General features: G+C 40.1%; 1 protein-coding gene across 1 annotated transcript; it reads left to right on the plus strand.

Moving 5' to 3' along the window:
• Window positions 1-167: 167 nt before the first annotated feature.
• Window positions 168-21,070, plus strand: xrcc1 (X-ray repair complementing defective repair in Chinese hamster cells 1). The gene is made up of 17 exons (XM_040030466.1): window positions 168-677; window positions 776-868; window positions 1,841-1,948; window positions 2,036-2,194; window positions 2,551-2,628; window positions 3,680-3,803; window positions 4,007-4,113; window positions 6,030-6,192; window positions 6,269-6,509; window positions 7,633-7,749; window positions 14,955-15,036; window positions 15,113-15,212; window positions 17,149-17,197; window positions 18,030-18,166; window positions 18,310-18,400; window positions 18,495-18,570; window positions 19,117-21,070. Exons 1-17 carry the CDS (start codon window positions 627-629, stop codon window positions 19,222-19,224), a joined length of 1,884 nt encoding a protein of 627 aa, XP_039886400.1. The 5' UTR covers window positions 168-626; the 3' UTR covers window positions 19,225-21,070.
• Window positions 21,071-24,535: the final 3,465 nt, after the last annotated feature.

Raw genomic sequence — 24,535 nt, forward strand, 5'->3', positions numbered from 1 at the left:
TTAAAAGTGTATGTTTTGTCACAAAAGAGACAAACTGCGCAGGATCGGAAAAGATTTCAAGAATAAGTGCTCTCTTTGAATGCCTCTTCACATGGTGACCGACTGGTGGCAATATAAACCTCAGTGACACAACAATTCAATCATAGAAGAAGAAAATAAAGCTCTGATTGGATAGAAAAGTCGTTAGTCGGAAGGTACGTCATATCCTGGCGTTTACAGGCTTTTGGTGGGAAAATGTGTGCACTTTCACGCACATTTAACTCATAATCAAAATCTTTAGTATGAATTTTCTGTAACAGCAGAGTAACGGATATATGCCATGCCTATAACGCTGTGAACAGATTACGCGGAACAGCCCTTTAGGTGTGCTAAAGTCACCAAAATCATTAGGGAGAGTTGCCTATTGTTTGTTAGCATGCTAACATGTTAGTCATCGGTTTATCTGACCAATAAGAAATTAAACTTTCAGCATTAAATCACTTCCAGTGGAGAGAAACTGGATGTGTCTTATGACTTGTTAGCCGTTTGCGATCGCTTCGTGGGGAGGCACGCGCCCGTTTGGTTTATGTGACTGATCAGTGAATCGATCAGCTTTTAGCCTGACGATCATCAGTAACAACAACGAAATGCCAGAAATCAAACTCAAGCACGTCGTGTCGTGCAGCACCGAGGACTCTGTAAGTGCAACATGATGTATTGCTTTTGTGAGATTTGTATGAAGAAAGCTGAGCTGTGAGGCTGCTTCATACTCACGTGTGTTGTGTTACAAAAACAGACGCACAAGGCAGACAACCTCCTGAGCTCTGACACGTACAGAAAGTGGAAAGCAGCCAGACCCGGGGAGAAGCAGATATCAGTCATTCTCCAGGTTTGTTTGTTTTGTTGTTGTTTTTGTGTGTTCAAGTGACACCAAACTAATTCAATAACATGTGAGGTGTCGTTGATTAGATGAGTTAGATGGCAGATACTTACATATATTACATAAACACCAAATTACACACGTGTAACTTTGGGAGAATCATACAATCTATTGAATTCAAACAAACTTTTTGTATTTGCTTTCTTTACACTAGAAGAAGTTTACATGCAAATTATAATTATAAAGTGAATTTCAGACGTTGTGTTACCGTCCCTGGTCATAACCTGAGGTCCGCTGCCTCTGTTGCCAATCTCACAATCACGACTGAGAACTAATGGTGATCAAGCTTGTTCTGCTAGTGTGCCGAATAGTCTTCAACGAATAGTCTCCTTGAAAAGATCAGTTGGCAAGCTCGCAATCATCTTTCAAATCTCTGCTTTTACTTTTTTAAAACATTTTTAAGTGCTCATATATTATAAAGATGCTTTCTGTCCCCTCACCTTCAGTTATAATTGTTTTATCACTTTCTCCACTTTCTCCATTTATATTAGCTTTTTTCCAATCTTGCCCTGTGAGGTGCGGCAGATGGCTGCTGGAGGTTTCTTCCTGTTAAAAGGGAGTTTTTCCTTCCCACTGTCACTAAAGCGCTTGCTCATAGGGATATTGATTGTTGGGTTTCTCTTTGTATGTATTATTGAAGGATCTACCATACAATATAAAACACCTTGAGGTGACTGTTGTTGTGATTTGGTGCCGTATAAATCAAACTGAATTGCTGAATGCCAGCACCACATGGTTTTAGATTAATTCGATTAATTAATAGTGTGTTGATTCTTCTCTCACTTTACTTTCTGCCTTAGAATAGATTTTTTTTTCAAGCTTTATTTAACTGCAGCTCTTGAGATTAAGAATCTCTTTTGGAAGTGTGTCCTGTGCTTCCTTGGGAAGTATTACCATGCAACTTTTACTTTTCTCCCTCAGTTTGAAAAGGAAGAGCAGGTGCACAGCATTGATATTGGAAATGAAGGTTCAGCTTTCATTGAGGTGTTGGTGGGGAATTCTTCAGCTGTCAGAGATCAAGACTATGAGGTATTCTTACAAATAATAATAATCACACTTCCTGAATGCTGTAATAACTTCATTTCATCCAGTCTGATTTTAATCTCACTGTTTTAGGTTCTCCTGGTTACGTCTTCCTTCATGTCGCCCACGGAGAGCCGCAGTGGCACCAACATGAACCGTGTGCGTTTCTTTGGGCCCAACCAGCTGCAAAAGAGCACAGCTCAGGAGAAGTGGGACAGAGTGAAAATTGTGTGTAGCCAGCCATACAGCAAGGTAAGTGTCTAAGAGTGTTTGATGTGTAAAGTGACAAGCCCTTTGTAATTAGCAAATATATCTATTATTAAGACTGAAGCCGTTTATGGAATGATGACAGTGTCTGAATACAGCAGTGCAACAGGACCTGTTCTATAGTGTCAAATGAAAGCAACGTAATTGCAAGCAGCAGTGCAGCGTGGTTTTCCAGTTACTGTAACTTTTTATTAAGCAATGAAATATAAGCGCTGAGATCATTTTTCCAGATCCTTTGTCTCAGGTATCCTGTTGTTGAGGCACCGTTTGAAGTTGTAATGGAGTTTGAATTGTGTCTCTTTGATGGAAATATAATGTGAATCTGTCTTTGCTCTTTATAGAATATTGCATATGGGCTTGCCTTTGTTAAGTTTCATTCGCCACCTGACAAAAACGATCCTCCTCCAACTTCCTCCCCAGTAAGTACTCCACTGAGACCATGCACACCAATCAGGAAAAACAGTATGCCCTCTGATAGGTGACGTGAATAAGACCGATTATCTCTTCATCATGGCAACTGTTAGTGGGTGGGATGTATTAGGGAGCAAGTGAACATTTTACCCTCAAAGTTGATGTGTTAGAAGGAGGAAAAATGGGCAAGCAAAATGTTTGACATGGTCCAGATTGTGATGGTACATCTCCAAACCTGCATCTCCTCTGGGGTGTTCCCACTCTGCAGGGGTCAGTATCTATCAAAAGTCGTTCAAGGAAGGATAAGACGTGATGGGGTCATCAATGCACAGACGAGCTACTGTACTTTAGCCTTTACAAAGCCTAATATTCTATTACACTAATAGAAAGTAAAAAATATAAACGCAGTTTTTGGATTGGAAAAAATTCTGACGTGCCTTGAAATGGAATTTTTCCAGGCCTACAGACGGCTACAATAACGGCTTTCTCTGTCTCAACCTCACACTTTCCAAGTGTATGGGCTCGCTGACCCGTTTTTGGATCATATTAACTAAAATGTTAGTCTGGTCATACTATATTTCAAAATGTAGCTGTGGTATGAAACGCCACTGTGACACGCTGCCCTTCTCATCCCATCAACTTTTTCTTTTAGCAACTGATGATGACGAATGGTGACAACTGTTGAAGTGTTGAGGTTTATTCGCCAATTCTGTCTTTTCAGTGATTTAAAACATCTTTTAAATGTTTTAAATCACACTCCAAGTTAATAATCTGTGCGACTTTGTTATAGTAAAATTCAAAATGTGCTTGGTGAGGTACTCTTTTACTTGAACAGGAATTTTTACTTGATTTATGTTTTTTACTTTCGTTTATGCTGTAGTGGGAATTCAGCATAAACGCCTGACGCTTTTGTTTTAGCACTTCCTGGATATTAATCTACTTTCTTACTCATGGACTCATTTGTCATGTTACAGCCTTTTTGCTGTATTAGGGGAAATGCACTTCCATCTCTCTATCTTCCTTATTGCCTCTGAAGTCTTCCTTCTTCTGTCCTGTCAGAAACTGACAAAGCTGGGACAGTTCAGGGTGAAGGATGAGTCTCCTGCATCCGGGCCCAGCCTTCAACCTGGCAGTCTCTTCTTCAGTCGGGAGAACGCAACAAAGTCCAGCACTTCACTCAAAAGTAAATCCAATTATTTGAGTTTACCAGCTGCTGGAGGCCAGTTAAATTCTTTATGTTCACTGTAATAATAAAACTGTAATTTTGTTAAATAATAAAAACTCAACAGAGCACTAATTAGTTTTAAAAGAAGTGATTTCAAAGACATTCTTTATGATCAGGCTGCTTTCTTTCTTAACCTGCTCTCTGCACCTCTCTCTCTGTAGCGTCTCCTCAGAGTGAGAAGATAAGCTACGCTGCTGCTGCTCTGCAAGCGAGCGGCAGCTCCCACTCATCAGGCCAGGCCTCGTCTTCCACCTCTGCCTCACCACAGGTAGTAAACACCCCCGTCCTCCACTTAATGGGCAGGAGGATTTTCTCTATATTTAGACCACATGAAAGTGGATAGTTTGTTTTAGTTTGGGATCTGTGGTATCATGTGATACTGTAGCATGGTGGCTCAGTGGTTAGCACTGTTGCCTTACAGTAAGAGGGTTCTGGTTTCAAACCCAGAAAGGTCACTGCATGGGGTTTACATGTTGTCCCCATGCTCACACAGTTTTTCTTTGAGAGCTGCGATGAGAATGAAAAACATACCAGGTTAATGCTGCCTGTGGCAGCTTCTTAATCTTAAGAGTTTCACTTCCATCAAAGCTTTTGATCTAATAACTGAAGTAAAAATAGGTCAAGGTTGGAATCATTGTTACTGAGCACCTCTTTTCACAGAACTGCATCGGTTCAAGATCCTGGTTTCATTGAGTTATTTTCCCACATGCACAGTCCTCATGGTTCATTGATAAGGAAATTTAAATCTGAGATGGAGGGTACCTCTTGTTACCGGCACAGCCATTCCCCTTTAAGAACCTGTGTGTGATGTAATTCCCGTGTTGTTTAGTGTGCGAGAAGCAGCTGGTGACATAAGTGATTAAGTTCCCAGAATCACAATTAAAGGGTCTGAATATGCACATGTTTCAGTGTAAGGCCGAGACCCCAAAACAAAGACTTTCTTCTTTCTTTCCCCTTAACATTAAATATTAGAAAGTAATGAGCCAGTACCAGCACATCAGTATTTTAAACTTTCAGGGAGCCTTAAAAAAACTTCAATTTCAAACTCTGAACAGCCTCTGGGGTGTCAATAGCAACAATGGCAGAATACTTGAAACAGACTTTACCTCATAGTGGGCATTGATATGAACTTTTTTGTAAATGCACGTATTTAAACTGGAGTAACATTAGGCTAAGGTAGCTTGACTGAAAGAGAAATACACGTGTGCTCCCTGGTTTATTATCATGACAAAACTATATGGTTGAAAAATAGGAAACTGTTGTGAAATAAATTTGATACTTGTAATTTTTTTTATACTTTTTACCTTCACCTTCAAGAAAGCCTAAAATACATTGTGTATTTTTTTTTTCATGTGTACATGACACACATGAAAATGCACCATTGTTATTTTGCCTGAGGACACCTTGAGAAGGAAAGTAGGAGGGGCTCAGACACGTGGAAGTGACAGCCGCATGTCACTTTGGCTTTTGAAAGGAAAATTGAATAAAAGCCACCTGCTGCGATGAGCTGCACAAATACATGCCTGTGCATAGTAAAGCCAGCTGAAAGCTACCCCTGTTAGATACAGTTGTGCACGTAAGTTTACAAATCCTGGCAAAATTTATGATTGTTTCTGTGGATAATTTTTCTGTTTTGTTGTGATTTCATTGTCAAGCTGGAATGTCCAAGTGCGTCCTATGCACAGCTTCTGGGCTGATGTCTACAACTCTTCCTTCAGTTCAGAAACCAAAGTTTCTGTCTTTACTTTTAAGCACAATGTAAGCATCTGCTTTGTGACATGGGTACAGCAATGTTGTTCTTCTGGTGATTTGACCATGTTGCCCATTTTTTACCTATTTTTTTTTGTATCCCAAAAAATTTTCTGTGCAGTTGTGGCTGACTTTTTTTTTTTTTTTGTATTTATTTATTTTTTTTAATTTTGATGGTCTTCCTAAACGTGGCTTGGTTTCAACATAATCCCTCATTTTCCACTTCTTAAATAGAATTTGAACAGTGCTGATTCTCTATTCCTTTATATATAAAGTTCCACTATGTTCTCCCACAGATCCTTTGATAATTCTTTTGCTTTCCCCATGACTTCATTGATTTTATCTATAGACTACAGTAATAATATAAACTGGTACCAGGTGTTAGCGGACTTCAGGCATGAAATAGCAATTTCAACTCTGAATTTTCACCTCTAGCCACCAGCAAAAAGGAAATTTGAATTCAGCAAAGAGCGACAATCTGCTCCCGGCCCTCCTACCTCGAAGAAAAAAAGTCCATCTGGTTCACCTGAGGGTAAAGCCGCAACCCCCAAACACAAGCCGAGTTCAGTCAGTACACCCAGCCCAAGCACGGCCAAAGGTAACACAGTCTCAGAATCTTTGCATTATTTATTCACGTGGAGAACTTTCCTTGAGTTTTCTAATAATCTCTACAGCATCACCAGTTCAGAAGGCTGCTGACAGGAAGAGGGAGAGTGAGTCTAAACCTGAGCCTAAAACTAAGCAGAAGGCCAAATCCCAGAAAGAGCAGCAGGTCCCATTCACCCAGCTCATGGAGGGGGTGGTGTTTGTCCTCAGTGGATTTCAGAACCCCTTCCGAGGGGAGCTGAGGGAAAAGGCGCTGGAAATGGGAGCCAAGTATCGACCCGATTGGACGCCTGACGCCACACATCTTATGTAAGTTGCTGAAAGGAATGGATTGGCATAATCTAGCATTCATAACTTTAATTCACCCCTGAATTTAATACTTGAATTTAATACTACTGACTTTAGATGAAAAGATTTATTCCATTGTCCGTGTCTGCTCAGTGAATGGGGAGCTAAAGCCTGCGGGTGGTTAGTTTATTAGCAAAAAGTGGGAAACGGGGAGTCTGGTGCTGTTCAAGGTTAACAAAACCTGCTTATCCAAACTTCTGAATTACTTATTGGCATTTCTGTCTTTGTGGTGGGCTAACAGCTGCAGGCTCTATCCTCTAGTCTTATGCTTTATGGACAGACATTAAAGTTATATCAGTTTTCTCTGCTGTTTTTTTATGATTTTAGAACAGTAAAAATTTATAGTACCTACTGTTCCGAAGGACATTTGGGGTGTTTTTTCATAACCTCGTGCAAAAATATAATGTCACTTTATTTACAGTGTTGTTGGGTTTAGTTGACACCACCAACACAACATCAGTTCTACTAAAATATGGCTTTTATTTTACCACATCAGCTCAAGCTGTTAAGGACATTGTTTACTGCCGTCCTTTGGTGTCAACGACAGCTCACAAATATAAGATTCACCAAGAGAATGCGCGGAGATAAATGAGCAAATGCAAAAGAGCTGCAGATAAGGCAAAAGATCAATATGTGGTGAAACTGCAGAAAGTTGGCACATGATAAAAATGAAGGGAGATAAGCAGAAGGAAAACGTTTTCAAGCTATGCTTTTTATAAATAGTTTTAAAATTGAATGTTGTGTGAGACGTTCAAACTGAAATATCATAATGATCTCTGAAAATAATCACGGTAAATAACGAGATCACGTTATCTTTCAACAAAATTTCAAACGTGCCTTGCAAGAGATCTGTGTTGTAATTGTTTCAGATGGGTTTTTGTGTGTGTGTGTGTGATTTCGATTATCATCTTTGAAAAAGATCAGAGTTTTGTGTAAAAGTCCTGTCAGCACTCGCAGTAATTCAGTTTGATTGCATCTTGATCTCTGCTGTCAGAACAGCCTGCCCTTGTTAGCGTCTCTTTACTGATGTAACCATACGTGTCTCTGTGTGTCCGTGCATCTCTTTCGGCCCATTAATCTGCAGCTGTGCCTTCGCTAACACCCCCAAGTACAGCCAGGTGAAATCAGCGGGTGGAATCATCGTACGCAAGGATTGGGTGCTGGATTGCCACAAGAGGAAGCAGAAAATCTCCTACAAAAGGTGAGTGGGAAATGCAGAAGAAATGATTTTACTTTAATAACAGACAGTGGCTCAAGCTTGACTACAGGAACTTTAAAAGGGCACTTCCACTCAGTGACAGCCGGGTTATAACCTGGAACATGTGTCCAACATTTGAATCCGCATCTGATTAAGGCCACGTCGGCATCTCTACATCACACGGTCTATGCAAAACACTCTCATTGATTAAATCATCCCAAAATACACCCCTCACAGCAGTGTTGGCCGCTTGCTGCAGAGAACATTACAACCTTGAGCAGATGATCCCTGCTGTGATCACAAATTCAACCCACCCAACTCCAGCAGCTATCTAATTATAGGGCTCATTATAGGGGGAACTTTAGCAGCATCAAGGTCCTTCTGTCATCGCTCCACACAAATCTGTGTGTGCTGAATAATGTAGAGCTGAATGCTCATCTCAGGCAGTGGATGGCCCAAATTAATTGGGATAGGACTGCAATTTACTTTATGTAGCTGAGCCCTATAATATAAGGAGTCCTTTCATACTTGTTTTGTTGGCAGTGATTGCCTCTGGTTCGAAGTCGAGCCATGCAAGGTTCATTAAGCTCAGGCATATGTGAGTATATGAAACCTGGTATTCTATAAGCTGTACTAATTTTAATTACTGTTATTTGTAAGTAGTTTTGTGTACATCTTGCTAATGAATCAGCTTCATCCCTGTGTTGTATAGTAATAATGTTACTCTACTAAAAACAATGGGCAGGTGGGGCTAGTGGTTTCTGAGAGCCCAATATTAAATATTGTACTCCATTGCTGCTTTTTTTGTGTGAATTTACTGAACTGTTCTGCCTTTTTAAAGGGTCTTATCTTGAATGTAGTCAAGAAGACAGAATATATGTAAAAACACCTATTACTCATACCCTATAGCAATGGTCCCCAACCCCCGGGCCAAGGACCGGTACCGGGCCGCGAGAGTTGAGGCTCGGGTGTGAAATTTATGGTTTTCAGGGTTTTTATCAGTTTTTAGTGGGAGTTTTTTTTTAATCGTTTTTATCGTTAACTCTGTTTCTCTGGGTGTTTTTGCGTGTGTTCTGAGTAAATCTAACTTTTTTTGGTACCTGTACTGGTTTTATTTTGTTGTATTTATCCACGACACCTTAAAGGCAGGTCCGTGAAAATATTGTCGGACATAAACCGGTCCGTGGCGCAAAAAAACTTGGGGGCTGCTGCGCCCTTTAGTGTATGTCTAATAGAGGTATGTTGCAGTAACGCAGTACTGATGATAACCATGATATTTAATGCAGAACTGATATTGTAAAAAGAAGGTACTGGGTTTGAATCCACCGGCTGTCTTAAGGATTAGGATTTGGGGTTCGGTGCTGCTTCTAGCAATGCTGTAGTTAATGGCAGTTCCAAACTGGCCAGATGTGTGAATGTGAGAGTGAAGTTTTCTGTGTGTTTGCTCTGCAGCAGACTCGGGACCTGTCTAGGGTGCACAGTGCCTGATATCGCATCAATATCAGACATGTGATAATATCCTAAACAACCCAGTGGCAGTACAGTTATAGTAAGAGAGACACTTCCGACCCCCTTCCCTTTCTGTAGCCGCTTTACTGCAGCCTGAGTTTATCTACACACTTTATGGTTGACAAAGACGGATGACTACTCTTAATGGCCTACGTTTATCTGTGTCTAACTCCTCGTACACAATATGAGACTCGCCACCAAATAACAAGCAGTGGGGACGAAACAAACTGTTGAAGACTTCTCAGATTATTTCCTCATATGCTGTCTGCTTCTGCATCAGGCTTTACGAGGGTTTCACCTACCACTGCCTGCTGTGTTAACATTCACCAATGTGCTTTAAGCAGCCTGCTTGGTTACCCGCGTTTTCAGCTAACTACTTACATGATAATAAAAACTAAGAAAATCCAATAATTGTGAAGCATGTCGTATTCGAAATAATTTTCTCTGAGCTGTCCAGACTTTTTCAGAAAATAACATCACAAACAGGAAGGATTGCATGGCTGAAGATAAAATAAGATGTGCTGTGGTTCGCTGCTGTTCGATGTAGTCAAAGTTAAATTTCATGTTTAGTTGACCGGAGGATTTTTAGAAAAGTCATCATTTGATAGTACTTTTTCTTTGGCTGATGTTTTGTTCCACAAAATCAGGACTAGATGACTGCTGCTGCAACATCCAGATGCAACATCCTTGATGTCATTACTTTGGAAAGTAATGACATCAAGTGAAGGGTGTTCAGGGTTCTGTCACAGGCAGCATCAATCAATGATTTAAAAACGTATCTTGTACTTGAATAATTGTGGATCTGCATGGTGATTGATGATAGTCGTCAGCACCTCCTAATCATTCAAAGCCTGCAGATACTCTAAATCAAAGATTCACATTCATTGCCTGTTTTTACACTGTGCACGAATGCCAGTGCACATTTACACAGTGAGCTCCTCGTTTAACGTTTTCATCATTAAAACTGAAAATGTCACCTCACTAATGACCTTGTTATGTTTGCATCAAACCTCGTTTGTAACACCGTGAGAGTTTTCATAATTACATTTATGTTCTAACAATATATAAGTAACGCTGTAATGAAATGACTCCATAATGGAAAAGAAGGGTCAGATTTCGGCTCTGTCTGCATCCCAGGAATGCACTCGGGAATGTCTCAGATGTAATTAATGAGCCCTCCTTTGCTTATAATTAGGTGTGACTATCGGTAGGTGTGACTGTCAGTTCTCAGAGATCGTTGCGGCGATGCGGCAGGGCATTCCTCGTAGATAAAACAGGTGCGCTGAAATCTGATATTTTTCATGTCGAACTTCAAAGCTGTAAATGAAAGTGGCCAGAGTTGCAGTGTGATGAGATTTCTCTAGACAGCTACAGTCTGCATATGAGGCACGCGAAGAATGTGAGAGATTGAGGAAAGCTTTTTAAAATAAAATACTGCTGAAGGGCACAACGTGGAAAAATCAGATCTTTATTTTACGATTCTCAAAAAGTAAATTCAAATGAAAAGTTGACTGCAGCCTGTGTCGTCATTCGCCCTAACGCTCCCCTTTCTGTATCAATTTGTGATAGTAGAGAAGATCTCTCGCCCCCAGTCTGCTTCCCCCTCTCCCGTTGTCAGAATAATCCATTCCCCTGCCCAGCTCCGCTATTGTGCAGCCTGCGGAGTGTGCGGCTTTGATGTATCTTTTATTTAAAAGCTGCATCTGCTATGGGTAATTAAAGGGACCACTTACTTTGATGATGACAAGTACCCAAACAAATACGCACACTCGCACTCAAACTGTTGCTCCCAACGTGCACGCAAACACCGAGCGTCTGAAGGCGAATGCTCACCTTCACCGTTTCCTGACATGCATGCGGATCATGTCATGTATTTGTTAATGAGCCTGTGACATCAGCTAAGCACCCAAGAAATGCTTTCTGCACATTCATTACCCAATCAGTGAGAATCCAGGCAGAGGAGGAGAGGAGAAGGTGCATATTTAGATCCATAGCATCCAATCAAAAAAGAACTCAGTGAGTAAATATATTTCTCAATTAATCAGTGCTTTTTAGCAACGTCTGAAGGAGGACCTGGAGAATACTGCTATATTGCTGCCAGCACAGCAACGGAATTGCATTTTAATTAATTTAAAACACAAAGCTCTTTCAAACACTTCACTACACCGTGGTGTTTTGCAAAAAGCGTTAAAGTGCATCAAGTGAGGTCATTTATTTATTAAAAATTAGTTTTTAACAAAAATATTCTTCGTATCAAAAAAACTTTTCTCCATTAACAAACAAAAATAAAATATTTACAAAAAAATATATATTTGTAGAAATTTAAGGACTCACAGATGAGAAGCTTTAAGATAAAAAAAAAAAAAAAAATCAACATTTCTGTCTCATTCTTCGTGACTTTAAGGGTTTTTGTTAACACGACCTAATTGAAAGACGCTGATATTGACAGAGTCTAATGTTGGGCTAAAAGCAATGGGAAAGAAGTATGTCTGTTATTTTTAAAACTTTGATGGATGAATGATAAATCCTTTGACGCTGCTTTTCGAAACCCCGACTGCAGGGTGATATATTAAAGTTGATATTTTTGCTATGCATGGCTTTAATAGTTGAGGGAATTTTACGTACTTTGTTGGACGGTTAAAAAATAAATTCATTTAAAAAAAACAAAAACCTTGAGCTACATATTCTTTCTTTTAAAAATAAGTGTTCCATAAAAATCATTGAATGTTTGTTAGTAATATAAAAATGTTTATTCTTTTACATTTATTTCTGCATTTTTCGTGTTACGTAAAGTTACGTATCAGCTTTTCATTACTGAGCAGATCGAGCTGCTTAACAACTCTCGCTATCTTATGAAGCCGTTTTTCAGTTGTTTCTTTTGCCCACGTTGTCCTTTTTCTTTATCCAATTTTCTGGACACTGAGTTTTATAACACGAGTAAGCATAGGTCAGTAAAATTCCCTGTGGTATGTGTGGAAACGATTACACCATAACTGTGGCATTTCAACTCTCTGCACTTCACATTTCCAAGCTAATAAAGTCCATCTGAATTTATTTGGCTTGAGGGAAAACGTAGAAAAGGTGGGCAGAAATAAAACGTTATCACTGGACGCTTCCTATTTATACGTGTGTGTGTGTGTGTGTGTGTGTGTGTGTGTGTGCGTGCAAGAGCTATAAGACTGGTTTTCTACTCATTACTTGCTTGTTTTTCTACATGTCACATTCAGTAGCATTATCACTACACACAGGTGTTCTTGGTGGAGTTTATTGGACCATTTAGCTTATTTATTCTCTGTACAATCTCTTAAAGTTTTCAGAAAACATTTTAACAATGAAGTAATTTTTGGAAATGTCCCAAGATGTTCGTTTTACCAGTCTGTTAAACAGAAATTTGAATTTAGACTAATCCAACTGTTCTTAAGAGTCTGACTGGGAGTAATTTTAGCAGTATTATAGCTATGGCAGTGCTTGGTATCTGCCCAAGAGGGGATTTTCCTTGGTAGCTTTTGCCCTGCCAATAGAAATGACATTTCGCATCACAATAACATTCACAACACGATGGAGAAAATCATGATTGCATCTTTGTGTTTGGTCCGGTTGACCACAGAGTTGAAAGGTTGGAGTTTCAGTGAGAAGACTTATTCACCTTGTAGTTGGCAGTGTCGTCCACCTGGTGCTACAGTAGATGTGGCACAGATGGAAGAGCAGAGAGTGGTGCGACTCCTGTAATCCTTTGTAATTTCCTTTGTTTTCTTACTGAATCCGTTTGCTCTTTGTAGGTATGAAAAGTACAGAAAATCACATATTTAATTACATGCAAGTTTAAAAAAGGTGGATTTCATCACTGATCCGTTCCCGTGGTTCTTTAATTTTTAGAGCAAACTATTGCTTGCACAGCTGATGTTTATGTAGATTTCTTTTTATTGCGCTGCAACAACATATGCTTACATGTAGACCAGTGTTTCCCGTCACTGTTGGTGTGCCGTGACAGATTATCTGGTTCCACCTGATTAGCACTTTAAGCGACCTGCTTGAGTAACGGGCAGAACAATTACATTCTCTTCCACCAGAGGACAGTGCAACTTCTTGCTCCAATTAAATGGGTTGCCAACTGCCAGTAAAACAGAAGAAGACGAAGAAGAAATTACATAATCATGCTGCACGTGAGACAATTCAGCATAGCAATCGATAAATATTTGAAAAGAATATGCAGTATTCTGTTTGTGATATTTTTGTTTGTTGGTGTGCCGTGTGATTTCTCTAATGTGAAATGCGTGCCGTGGCTCCAAAAGGTTGGGAAACACTGATCTAGACTAATCATCATACACTGCCCAGCCAAAGCAAAGGTCAAAATAATTGCGCACATGTTGTGGCATCACTTTGATCAGCTCTCAGTATTTATTTTCATCCAAACTTGCATTAATATTTCATAAAAGATCTCATATTGATGCTGAGTTGGACCGCTGCTTAAATTCTTTCTAGCACATCCCAAACAGTCTCAGTGGGGTTGAGCTCTGGATGCAGTGGTGGTCAATCAGTGCGTGAAAATTACGTCTCATGGGTCCTGAATCGCTCTTTCACAGTCTAAGCCCATTGAATCCCGACATTGTTATCTTGGAATATACCCATGCCTCAAGGGGAGAAATAAAATCAATTGATGGAAAAACCTGATCATTCAGTATAGTCAGTTAGTCAGCAACTCATTTTTTAGCACATCTTGCTGAACCGATCCTGACCATCCAAAGATCATAACACTGCTCCTGCAGGCATGTGCAGCAGGCATCAGAAATGACGGGTGCAGCACTTCATCCACCTCTCTCCTCACCCTGATGCCCCCCATCACTCCGAAAAAGGACAAATCTGGAGTCATCAGACCGCTGGGGATAGGGCTCCATTGATCCCTATTTAATTTAAACCCTTTTCCCTCATTGCTCCACAATGATAAGTGCATTTTTTTGATAGTACATTTCTCCACAGTCCATATTGTAGAGTAATATAGCAGGTCAGAACAAAACTAAAAGAGCTTTTCTTCCCAGTTTCAACTCTTCTGTTGCATAATTAGATCATATTACACTAAACCTTTTTAATACAGATTAAAAGAGTTTAGAAATGTAACAGCTGTAATTGTTAAAAACTATACTATTGTATTGTTTTACTAAATGAAAAACAAAGAAAGCAGGAATGGATTTTAAAGAACAAATGAGTAGTTTCTGTGATTTATGACTTTGCCCGCTCTTATCTTTGTGACATAGGTTGCCTTAATTCTCATTGAAAACTGAAGTTGTTTTCACTGAGTGCTTCAGATGATCCACTTGTGACTGAGAGTAATTGGTGAGGAAAAAAAAAAAAAAGACCAGCCAACCCCCCAGGAAAATGTATTGTTTGTTTTTTGGGGACAGAAGTTTTTGTATTTCTGTCCCTCGTCCTGCAGAAAACTAGATTTCTCCCACTATGCAAACTTCAAAGTATGTAATACACAGTCTGTGGTAATGTTTTAAACATTAGGTCGTTGATCTGTCAGCTAAAAAATATTACCATCTTGTTGAAATTTAGTTTTTTTTCTCCCCCTCATCTGACAAGGGATTGTTGCAGTTTGAGTCATTGCACAAGTAGAGCTGATTGGGAACAAGATATGTTGAGCAAAGGTACTTTACTCTTTGGTCTTTAATCATCCTGACACTGTTTTGTTTTTTCTGCAGGTTTCTGATGGATGGACCCGAATCGAGCTCAGAGAGTGAAATGGAAGTGGACGACGAGAGCGAAGAGGAAATGAACACAAAGGTAAATTTGTTTTTTTTTTAAGTGAGCCTATAAATATAATCGAATGTCAGGTTTAAAGCTCCCTGCTGCTTTGCAGACGCCGCAGAAGAAGGAGAAACAAGTCACGGCCAAAAAGACGCCAGAGAAGGAGGAGGAAGATGATGAGTATGCTGGCTCCACTGATGTGGATGAACCAGGTTGGCATCAAGCGCTTTTTAATGTGTCTGAACTTTGAGACATTTCTGCCAGCATCAGTATTTCGGCTTGACTTTCTTTCAGGCTGTTACAGGGATAAAAGTCGAGCACATCATTGCAGAAACATCTACAAAATGAAAGCAATGTAAAACATTTTTTAATGTTATTCAGCTGACTTAGAACCGAGGTTTGCCCAAGACAAATAGACTGAAGGAAATGGCAGGGGATGGGAAGTTGACAGTCGGTTCAATGATCAGGTGAAATGGATGAAATTGAAAAATGACAGCCAAGTTAAACAGGCAATTACAGTTTGAATCGAGTGCCAGTAATAGGAACAAAAACCAAAAACAAGCAAAAAGGAAAAAGAAAGTTCTCTCTTCCAACATTAGACCGTCATGCACAGACCTGTGTCAGTGTATCTTTGAGTCTGCTTATCAGGTAATATTATTTACAGCCCTGTTTCCTCATCTGTTGTATAAGATTTCAGTAAAAACACAATAACAATTTTTTTCTTTAAAAATTTAGCAGCTAAGATTTTGAATATATTACATCAGGATCCCCCTGCATGACCTTTTGATCTACACAAACTTATCAGAGGTCTTACTGAGACCTCTGACAGGTTTATTTGTGCCAAGAAACTGCTCTGTGAGAATCAACCACAGTGAAGGAAACTACAAACCTAAAGGTCTGGAACCCTAAATTTAAAGCATACTTGTTAATTAAATTCATTTTAATGAATAAACAAGTAAACCTTCATTTGTATATCTGCACCGAAAAGATCCGGGAGCTGAGCGTAAATGGCTGAGACTCATGGAAAATGATTCACTCTGTTAGCTCAAATAACTAGAGATGGAGAAGAGGGTCGCACGTGAGCTGAAGAGGACAGAATGGATAGAGAGGAGGCCAGGGGACAATTTGAGAGCCCAGGGATCAGACAAAAGGGACAGCCTTTATAAAGCACTTGGAAATGGATGAGATGGCAGCACTGCCATTTTAAAAAATAAATAAATAAATAAAAAGAACAGGAACAACATACTTACTGTAGATGCGATTTCAGGTGGGGGGAAAAAAAAAGAACAGGGGTAAAATGTAATCACCATAAAGGGACTTGAGCATGAATCTCATTTCTATGTTAATACGAGAGCCAGAAGTAAAGTGTTGAGGTGCATCAGAGAGGACAGACAGCAAGGGCTGACCCACCAAACACATACATGATGACAGACGGCTTTTTAATTAGACCACCTTCTCTTTTTCCCGTCAACAACACAGGATTTTACGGTGGTGGCAGATGTTGCAAGCAAGGTGACATCTACTCAAACTCTAATGTGCAAATTAAAGGAAAAACCTGATCTGATGGCTTGTGCTGTCAGGGGGGGGGGCGTCACTTGGTCCACTTAACCTCACAGATTTGTTCTCAGATGACCTTTATTCTGCGGTGGCACATAGTCGATAAATGGCTAAAAATGATGAAAATCGCATGCTGTGGCTTTTGCGAGTGTTAGACGGCTTTCCGCCCAGTCATCACCAAACACCAAATGAGAAAATATCTTTTGGAAGAATGGCGCTTCATCGTTCCAGCGGGGTGCAAGAGAACTGAAAAATTGATGCTGTCAAGGTGTTTTTGGCAGAAATGGTTCTGCTGGTTTCACCTTTAATTTGGTTCTCGGGTACTCATTAAAAAGCAGATTCGCCTGGTGTGTTTTTTCGCTCCCATCTGTGCTCGATGAGAATTGTAGAAAACATAATGGCAGCATAACAATCTCAATCTCCAGGTGACCAGAATTTAAATCTTTTCATTAGTTTAAGATTAGGGTCATAGAGCGGTCACAGAACTCAGTGAAGGGAAAATTGTGTTAAATACAAAACTCGTTACCAACATTTTCAGGCAAACCTGGTGAGTTTAATCACACTTAAAAAAAAAATGTCTCATTCTCCCAGGAGGCGATGATGATGAATCTGCAGTGGACACAGAGGATGAGCTGCAGAGGTAAACAGGACAAATCATTTTGATTCTGCTGTTTGTAATGCTCATTCTTCGATAACTAATTCTTATTTGATTGTTAGGGTGCTCTAGTCTTATTCTGATGAATAATTTTACAAGAACGTGTTTTCTTTCGCACCGAGCCAGTTTTTCCCAGCGACTCCTGCTGTTTCCAGAGCATTTCATTGTCTTTTAGGTCACAATGAGCTGCATTTTACTATTTTCCTTCAGCATTACTGCCGTAATCAGCATCGTTTTTGCAGACGTTGCAGTAAAAACATATGATGTAATGTAAAAACTCGCTTTATGCTACTTTTCCAGCACCATTCAGCAGATTAAATGAACTCCTAGCTTTCTGCAAAGACACTCTATTGAATAAAATAGGAGTCTATCTGCTCCCTCAAGATGTTTATGGGAGAAGACATAAAATTCTTAGCTCTTTAATAAACAGCTTTTGGGCACATTAGCCTTTAAAAGAGATACTGCTGTACTAAAGTAGCCTATAGTGTTGTCATGACTAAATCTATATTGACTTTATGACTATATTGCTGATGTTATATATAATATGTATATCTTACTTGTTACATTTAGTCCTAAATGCACAGTTAAAACAACATTATATCCTTTTTAAAATTTCTCCATGGTCTTTAGCTGATCCCTTAGCGAGATTCCCTGGATTTCCTGAGCGAAAATAATGAAAAGATTCATTAAATGTGTAAAAAAGACAGCAGAGCTGTGGCCCCTGCTAGAATGTGGCCACACAATACCAAGGAAAAAAAACATCTTTTGAGAGCAGGCTTGTTAACATGTAGGATAAAAAGGTTTGTCCTTGTGAAAGGGTGGAAGAGGGGAGAAAACAGAAGAAAGCATCAACAGAAGGAACGGTGGTGAAGGATGAGGATCCGTACGGGGGGTCGACGGATGAAAACACTGACGCTGAAGCTGAAGAGGATCATCCCATCCCCGAGCTCCCAGGTATGCATCAAATAGTTCCCATCCAGCTTCTGGCAGCTTGTGTTTTGCTTTCTTTATTTTTTCTCCTCTTTTCTTATAATTTTCCTAAAGACTGTGTTCCACTCTTCTTGATCTTTTGCTTCCCACTTTGTCTTCTCTTCTAGATTTCCTAAGCGGAAAGCACTTTTTCCTCTACGGTAAATTCCCCAATAACGACAGACGACTGCTGTTACGATACATTGTTGCCTTTAATGGGTAAGAAAGACTTTCAGTGGTTATTCCCAATGGACAAAAAAAGCCATAATCTGTGCAATTATAATTGTAATTTATGTGCCTGTCTTTGCTACAGAGTGATCGAGGACTATATGACAGAGAAGGTGCAGTTCGTGGTGACCAGTGAAGGGTGGCACGACTCCTTTGAAGACGTGAGTCGTACTCTTTTCTCTTTTTCTTTGAAAATAAGCAGCCACAACCAAATAAACATGTCTAACAGGGGCTAAAAAGATTTAATATTCGGTGTACCCATGTGTGTAAGCTTTTTATCTTTTACTCCCACAGTCAAGACAATTTTGTAAAGGAAATTGCTTCACTTAACTTTGTGTCAAGTGTTGCTTTATTATACAGTGTGCACAGCTAAAAATAAAAAAAAAAGGGAGAGGAAATGCCCTTTAAATTTTCCACTCCAAGCGTTATCAGCCCAGAGCTCTGAGCCCTTTTCATTTGCACAGTATACACCAGTATACACCACTTTAGCATTCCCAGGACAAATTCAGCAGCAGTGGGGACTAGTACCTTTCAAGTTTAGGTTACTATGGTTTCCAGCCATTTGCGTGCCTTTTTAGCATTTGAATTTGCAGCTTAGGTATAGTTTGAAGGGTTTTAAAGGCTTTACACCTCAGCCTGTCTGACCATTTGTAATGCAAGTACATGACATGACTGCGCTTCTTGCTTTTGCTCTGACTTCCTCGCAGGCGCTGATGGAGAACACCAATCTGAATTTTGTCAAACCGGAATGGATTTATGCAATCAGTGCACGACAAAAGATGCTGCCCTATCAGCCCTACACCGTCGTCCCCTGAACTATACACTGTATGCAGCGTGCGGCCGCACTCACACCCTCATCCTGATGAAGGAGCAGCAGGGAAAGCCATAAACACATTTTCCGTTTCAGATAAACAGCTACACTTTCAAAGAGCAATAAGTCAACTGTTTGTTATTATCGATGCCTTTATATTGGACTTCATATTTGATATACATATATTTTCTCCACCTCAAGCAGTTTTCTCTGCAAATGTTTTCAACTTTCGGCCAAGCTCTGCAGACTGTCCACTACATAGTGTTTCTTTCTTGGGGTTATTGTTAGGATTAAGTATAGGTTTATTTTTAGATTGTGCTCTCGAGGGTCGTTAGCCCCAGCTTGGCCAGGAACCAATTTCATCATCCCCACCATCATCATCATCATCCATGTGCTGCTGAGTCTCTTGGGCTTTGCGAATGAAGCACACACTCTGGCTCAGGATTTGTTTGAATTTCTCACTTCCTGTGCTGCAGTTTGTTGCTGCTCGCTTCGGCTACCTCAGGCACTGTCTGGAAATGAGTTACCACCCTGTCCTGACAGCCAGCAGCACTGATAATACACCATTTGTGTAAGTGAGAAGACTATTATGAAAACGACCCAAAGTCAGGTGAAAGATGTCAGTTATGGAAGGTTACAGCCATGGAAAAAAAGAAGAAACTGAACATTTTTGTTCTTTGTTTTATTTGATTTATTTAAAAAAGGGATAACATTATAAATTTCTTTGTCTTGATAAATGAGTTTTGGTTTTATTCGTGTTTGTAGAAGAAGCACAGGCTGAGGACATAAAACAGACATCAGTGTTGGCATCCTTTTTAAGATTCTCATTAATTCAAGTGCAAGTGTCCAGCTTAACATCTCCTTTGCTGCTTGGCCAAAGTGGCTTGTTCAGTTCTGTCTCAAACTTCTTTTTCCTTGTAATACCTAATTATTTTGTCTAAATAAAAAAAAAAAAAAAAAGATTTTTAATTAAAAACTTTGCTCTCTTTTCTTTTTATTAATCAAACTGTCTCTGCACTGAGCTGCTCTCATTTCTTTCTCTGCCTTCACTTGTGTTTGCAGCTCGAGAGGCACTCTTCCTTTTCATTCCTTCTGTGATCTCTAGTCCTCTCTCCTCTCTAATTTACTTCTCCTCCTGTTTTGTGCCCTGGAGCCACTGGGTCTTCTGCTCTCTCAGTCAAGGGGATTAGAAAGATGCTATGTGCATGAGAGACGGGTGAAGGAGTGGTGGTTATAGGGAGAGACACTGCAGGAAAGATGAAAAGGTTTGGATTCTCAGCAAGGATGCGTTTTTTTGTTTTTAAAGTGGCCAACTATTGGATTGTCTTCTCGTACAGTTCTTGTCTAAGGCGGAGTCACACACATACTACCGAGTGTGAAGCATCGCAGGGACGCTTGCAACAACTTTGTTGCAGGAACTTGTTTGTTTCTTATGAAAGAAAGAGTTGCAAGGTCAAATCCGTTCAGGTCTTGAAGCGGTGAAATTTACGGTAGCAAGTGGCGTCGACTGAAAATTTGTCATATTTCACTGAAAGGCTGTCTGTGAGACAGCAGGAAGAATTGGCTGCTTTTAAACCTTCAAATTTGACAGGTGGACTTTGTTAAATAGCGGTTTCCACCTTACTCTTGTCACCTTGATTTCTTCCTGGCAAATTCATTCGTTCCCATGAGCATTTTTATATCTCTTGTGAATCTTGGCAATGACTTTTCCTGACAAAAGCTTTTCTCTCTGGCTCGTGAAATATTTTGTTTAACTCTGTAGACCTAGTCCTCTTTATCTGTGCCATGCAGTACTGGATTAAGGTGATGGATGTTTTCCCTCCAAATATTATAAATCCTCAATCTCCCTCTCTCTTGTTTGAATTAATTTTCTTAGATAACTGTTTAGCAATCTTACTGTGGCACAATCATCTTTAAACCTATAGTACACAATAAGATTAATTCGCATACACACGAAACAAATTCGCGAGTGGTCAACAGACTATCAACAACAGTGACAGAAAATGCATTTCTCATATATTAGATTTCACTCAATAGAAGGAAAAAAAGAAAAGATGTTGAAAAGCTCTTCCAGGAAGTTTGCTTGTCGATGAGTTAGCTGGGGTTTGAACTGATGGGTCGATAAAAATGTTAAAACTTTCATAAAATATTAATTCCACTTGTTTTAGTCAGAATTTTGGGATGGATTTTTATTTCAATGGTACCAGGGTTCTGGCTGATCGGAGCTGGCTTGGCCCTGACTTATCGAAGAATTAAGAAAGCGGAACCGGCTGTTCAAACCCCCACAAGGCTGCCCGCTGGGATTGGAACGATGGGAGAGGCGTGAGTTTCTCAAAATGGGCTCATTGAGTCAGCACAGATAAGATCTTGGAGAGGCTACGGCTGCTGTGAATACTCAGAATAAGATCTCTGACTGCAGACTGGATACATCTCGGAAGGGCTAGCTCGGAATAACATCTCTGGACGCAAAATTGGATGACATCTCGGGGAGGCACACTGCCGTGAGTTCTCAGAAATTGGCTCCTTGAGCACAAGAAATGACAACATCACAGAACGCAAGTATGGCGAAGCTCGCGGCTCTCCAACGGGAGATTGAGAGACCAGTGTTGGACTGTAGAACTGCTTTGAAATTCATATGAGCTGTTCGCACTAAAGTAAAACATACCATCACTTCATGCGGATACCCTCTCGGCGCCAGCTGCAAGGCCGGAGCTGAACAAAACACCCTGATAACGACTGTGTTTAGTCTGTTCCTTCCCATTCCATGCAAGGCCACCAGGGTTGGCTGGAAGACTGTTTACTTAGTCTGGCAGGGCGAAGGACACTGTCTCAGCTGAACTATGGACACGCACACACATACATATACTGATACTGATAAGCACTCACCGACGCATCACCCTCCCTACCCCGGATCCAACGCCACCTCTAACGCTTACCTCCCCTCTGATGTGGACATTGGGTCAGTTGGAGGCGCAGTCGAAAGATTGCAGCGGTCCCATATCAGATGTACACACTGGAACTCTTTGCTTGTCTGTGTTTATTGTGCTATGGTGTGTTGATATGTGTGCATTCCTGTATTATCCTTTTGTGTTACACATTTCAATGTTTTTTTCCTCGCTACCTGGCCTGACCCGTCTCCCCCAATGTGATGTTTGTATATTGTATGTACGGTCGGCAAGGTCTGTCATCTCGGTTGTGGGCAAAAGACCTGCAGCTGACAAATAAAGGCTATCTCATCTCATCATCTCATTTTGGAGGAAGTTAGAGTACAAAGTCCAAACGTACTGTTACTTTGTATTTCAATTTCTCATTAGCACAAACATCTAATCAGGTCAGGATGAACTGTCAGAGTTCAATCTAAATAAAGAATAAAAGTCATTTAGGTCAGTTTGCATGTGGCGTGGATTTTGGTGCCAAATAGGCTGATCTGGGTATTTCAGAGACGACCACATGACTATTTCTAGGCATTATAGGGTTTAAAGAGAATGGGTAGAACAAGAGAAAATATGACTGTTTAACCTTCACCACACCACACTGGAAGCAACTCCCGTCAGCCTGCAAGAAGCTGAGGCTACAATTTGCAAGGGCTCACCGAGAAACTAAAACAAAAAAATATTGCCTGGTCTGATGAGTCATAATTTCTGTTGCAACATTGGAATGGTTCCTGTCAAAAAATGTGAAAGCATGGATCCATCTTGCCTTGTGGATCCAGTTCATGCTGCTGGTCGTGTAATGGTGTGAGAGATGTTGTCTTGGCATACTTTAGGCCTCTTAGTACCAACAGAACATTAGTTGAACACCAAAGCCTACCTGAGTATTGCTGCTGACCATGTCCACCCCTTTATAACCACACTGTACCGATCTTCTGATGGCTGCTTCCAGCAGGGCCCAATGCCCCGATCACCCCACACTGGTTTCTTGAACATGAGTTCATTGTACTGCAATGGCCTCCACAGTCACCTGATTTCCATCCAGTAGATCACCTTTGGCATGTGCCACCAACAAATCAGCAGCAAATGTATGATGCTATCATGTCAATATGGGTCAAAGTCTGTGACGAATGCTTCAAGCACCTTATTGAATCTCCGTCACAATGAATTAAGGCAGCCCTGAAGACAAACAGGACTCCAGCCAGAAGCAGAAAGATGTACCTAACAAAGTGGCCGGTGAGTGCATATTAGTTTATTATAATTGGTGACGCATTCATTCATCTGTCACTTTAATGTTGCTGCTGGTGTGTCTGTGTTTATTTTAATCCTTAAAGAGCCGTGAGTATAAAATGAAGTTACTCATGTAAGTGCAAGCATTTCAAAACTGCACTTGACATTACCCGAATAAGTGTACTACTATGACTTTGACTTGATGATTAGATTCATTGACGTGTTGCTTCATGGATCCATATACTTATCCTTTTAGGTAACTGCTCTGCATTTTTGTTAAAACTCATTTATATTTTGATTATAGATTTTTTTCCACTCAGGTTTTCCTCTTTCCCCCCAGCTCGCAGGGATAGTAAGACTCACCAGCTTGAAGGACGGTTCCACTGTGATTTCTTTTTATCATGACAGCTGTGGCAGTTTCCCCTGCATGGCACTTTTAAATCAGATTTGCAATATGGACTCTAATATTTCTGTTCGACTCCAAATCTCTGGAGCATTTTTTTTTTAAACCTATCATTAAAAGTGATCCATCACAATAAATGAAAAGTAGAATTTCATCAGCATTCATAAAGGGCAACTCATTGCTTCATATTAACATTTACTTGTCAAAAAAGTGAATGAAACCTTTTTACTTGATCCTATAAATACTATTATGCATATTTATGAAAAGCAGCTGACTGAATAAAGTATTGAGTTCTTCTGCACAAGTTAGTAATTTCCTCCAGTAAGTCCCACAGTTTGCTATTCAGATGTCACTTATTGGTTTGCTGAGTGCGTTTCATCAGTCACCGTCTTGGTTTTATGCAACCGAGAACTGACCATATTAAAAATGTTATAAGAAAGAGACACGGCACTCAAAGGATCCTGAAAAAAGAAAATTAGATCCGAGGCAATGGGTTATTTTATGCATGCAGTATTTGTGTATGCAGTATACCGTACTTACCAAAACTAAAACACTGATTTCTTGGATAGGCTGTTCTGCGACTCAAAACAAAGCCTGCTTTGCTATTTGTCAGATAACTTCATAAAAACACAAACACGGAAGAGAGACCCAGTTTAGTTGACTCCAGTCAGTTCTGTCAGCCTGCATTGGAAACTGCTTCTCACTCTGTGTCCAGTGATAAAGCATAAGTTTAAGCCTAAAGAGTTAAAGAG

The sequence above is a fragment of the Simochromis diagramma genome, unplaced genomic scaffold (genome assembly GCF_900408965.1).
Source record: "Simochromis diagramma unplaced genomic scaffold, fSimDia1.1 OVJJ01000361.1, whole genome shotgun sequence".
Classification (NCBI taxonomy): Eukaryota; Metazoa; Chordata; class Actinopteri; order Cichliformes; family Cichlidae; genus Simochromis; species Simochromis diagramma.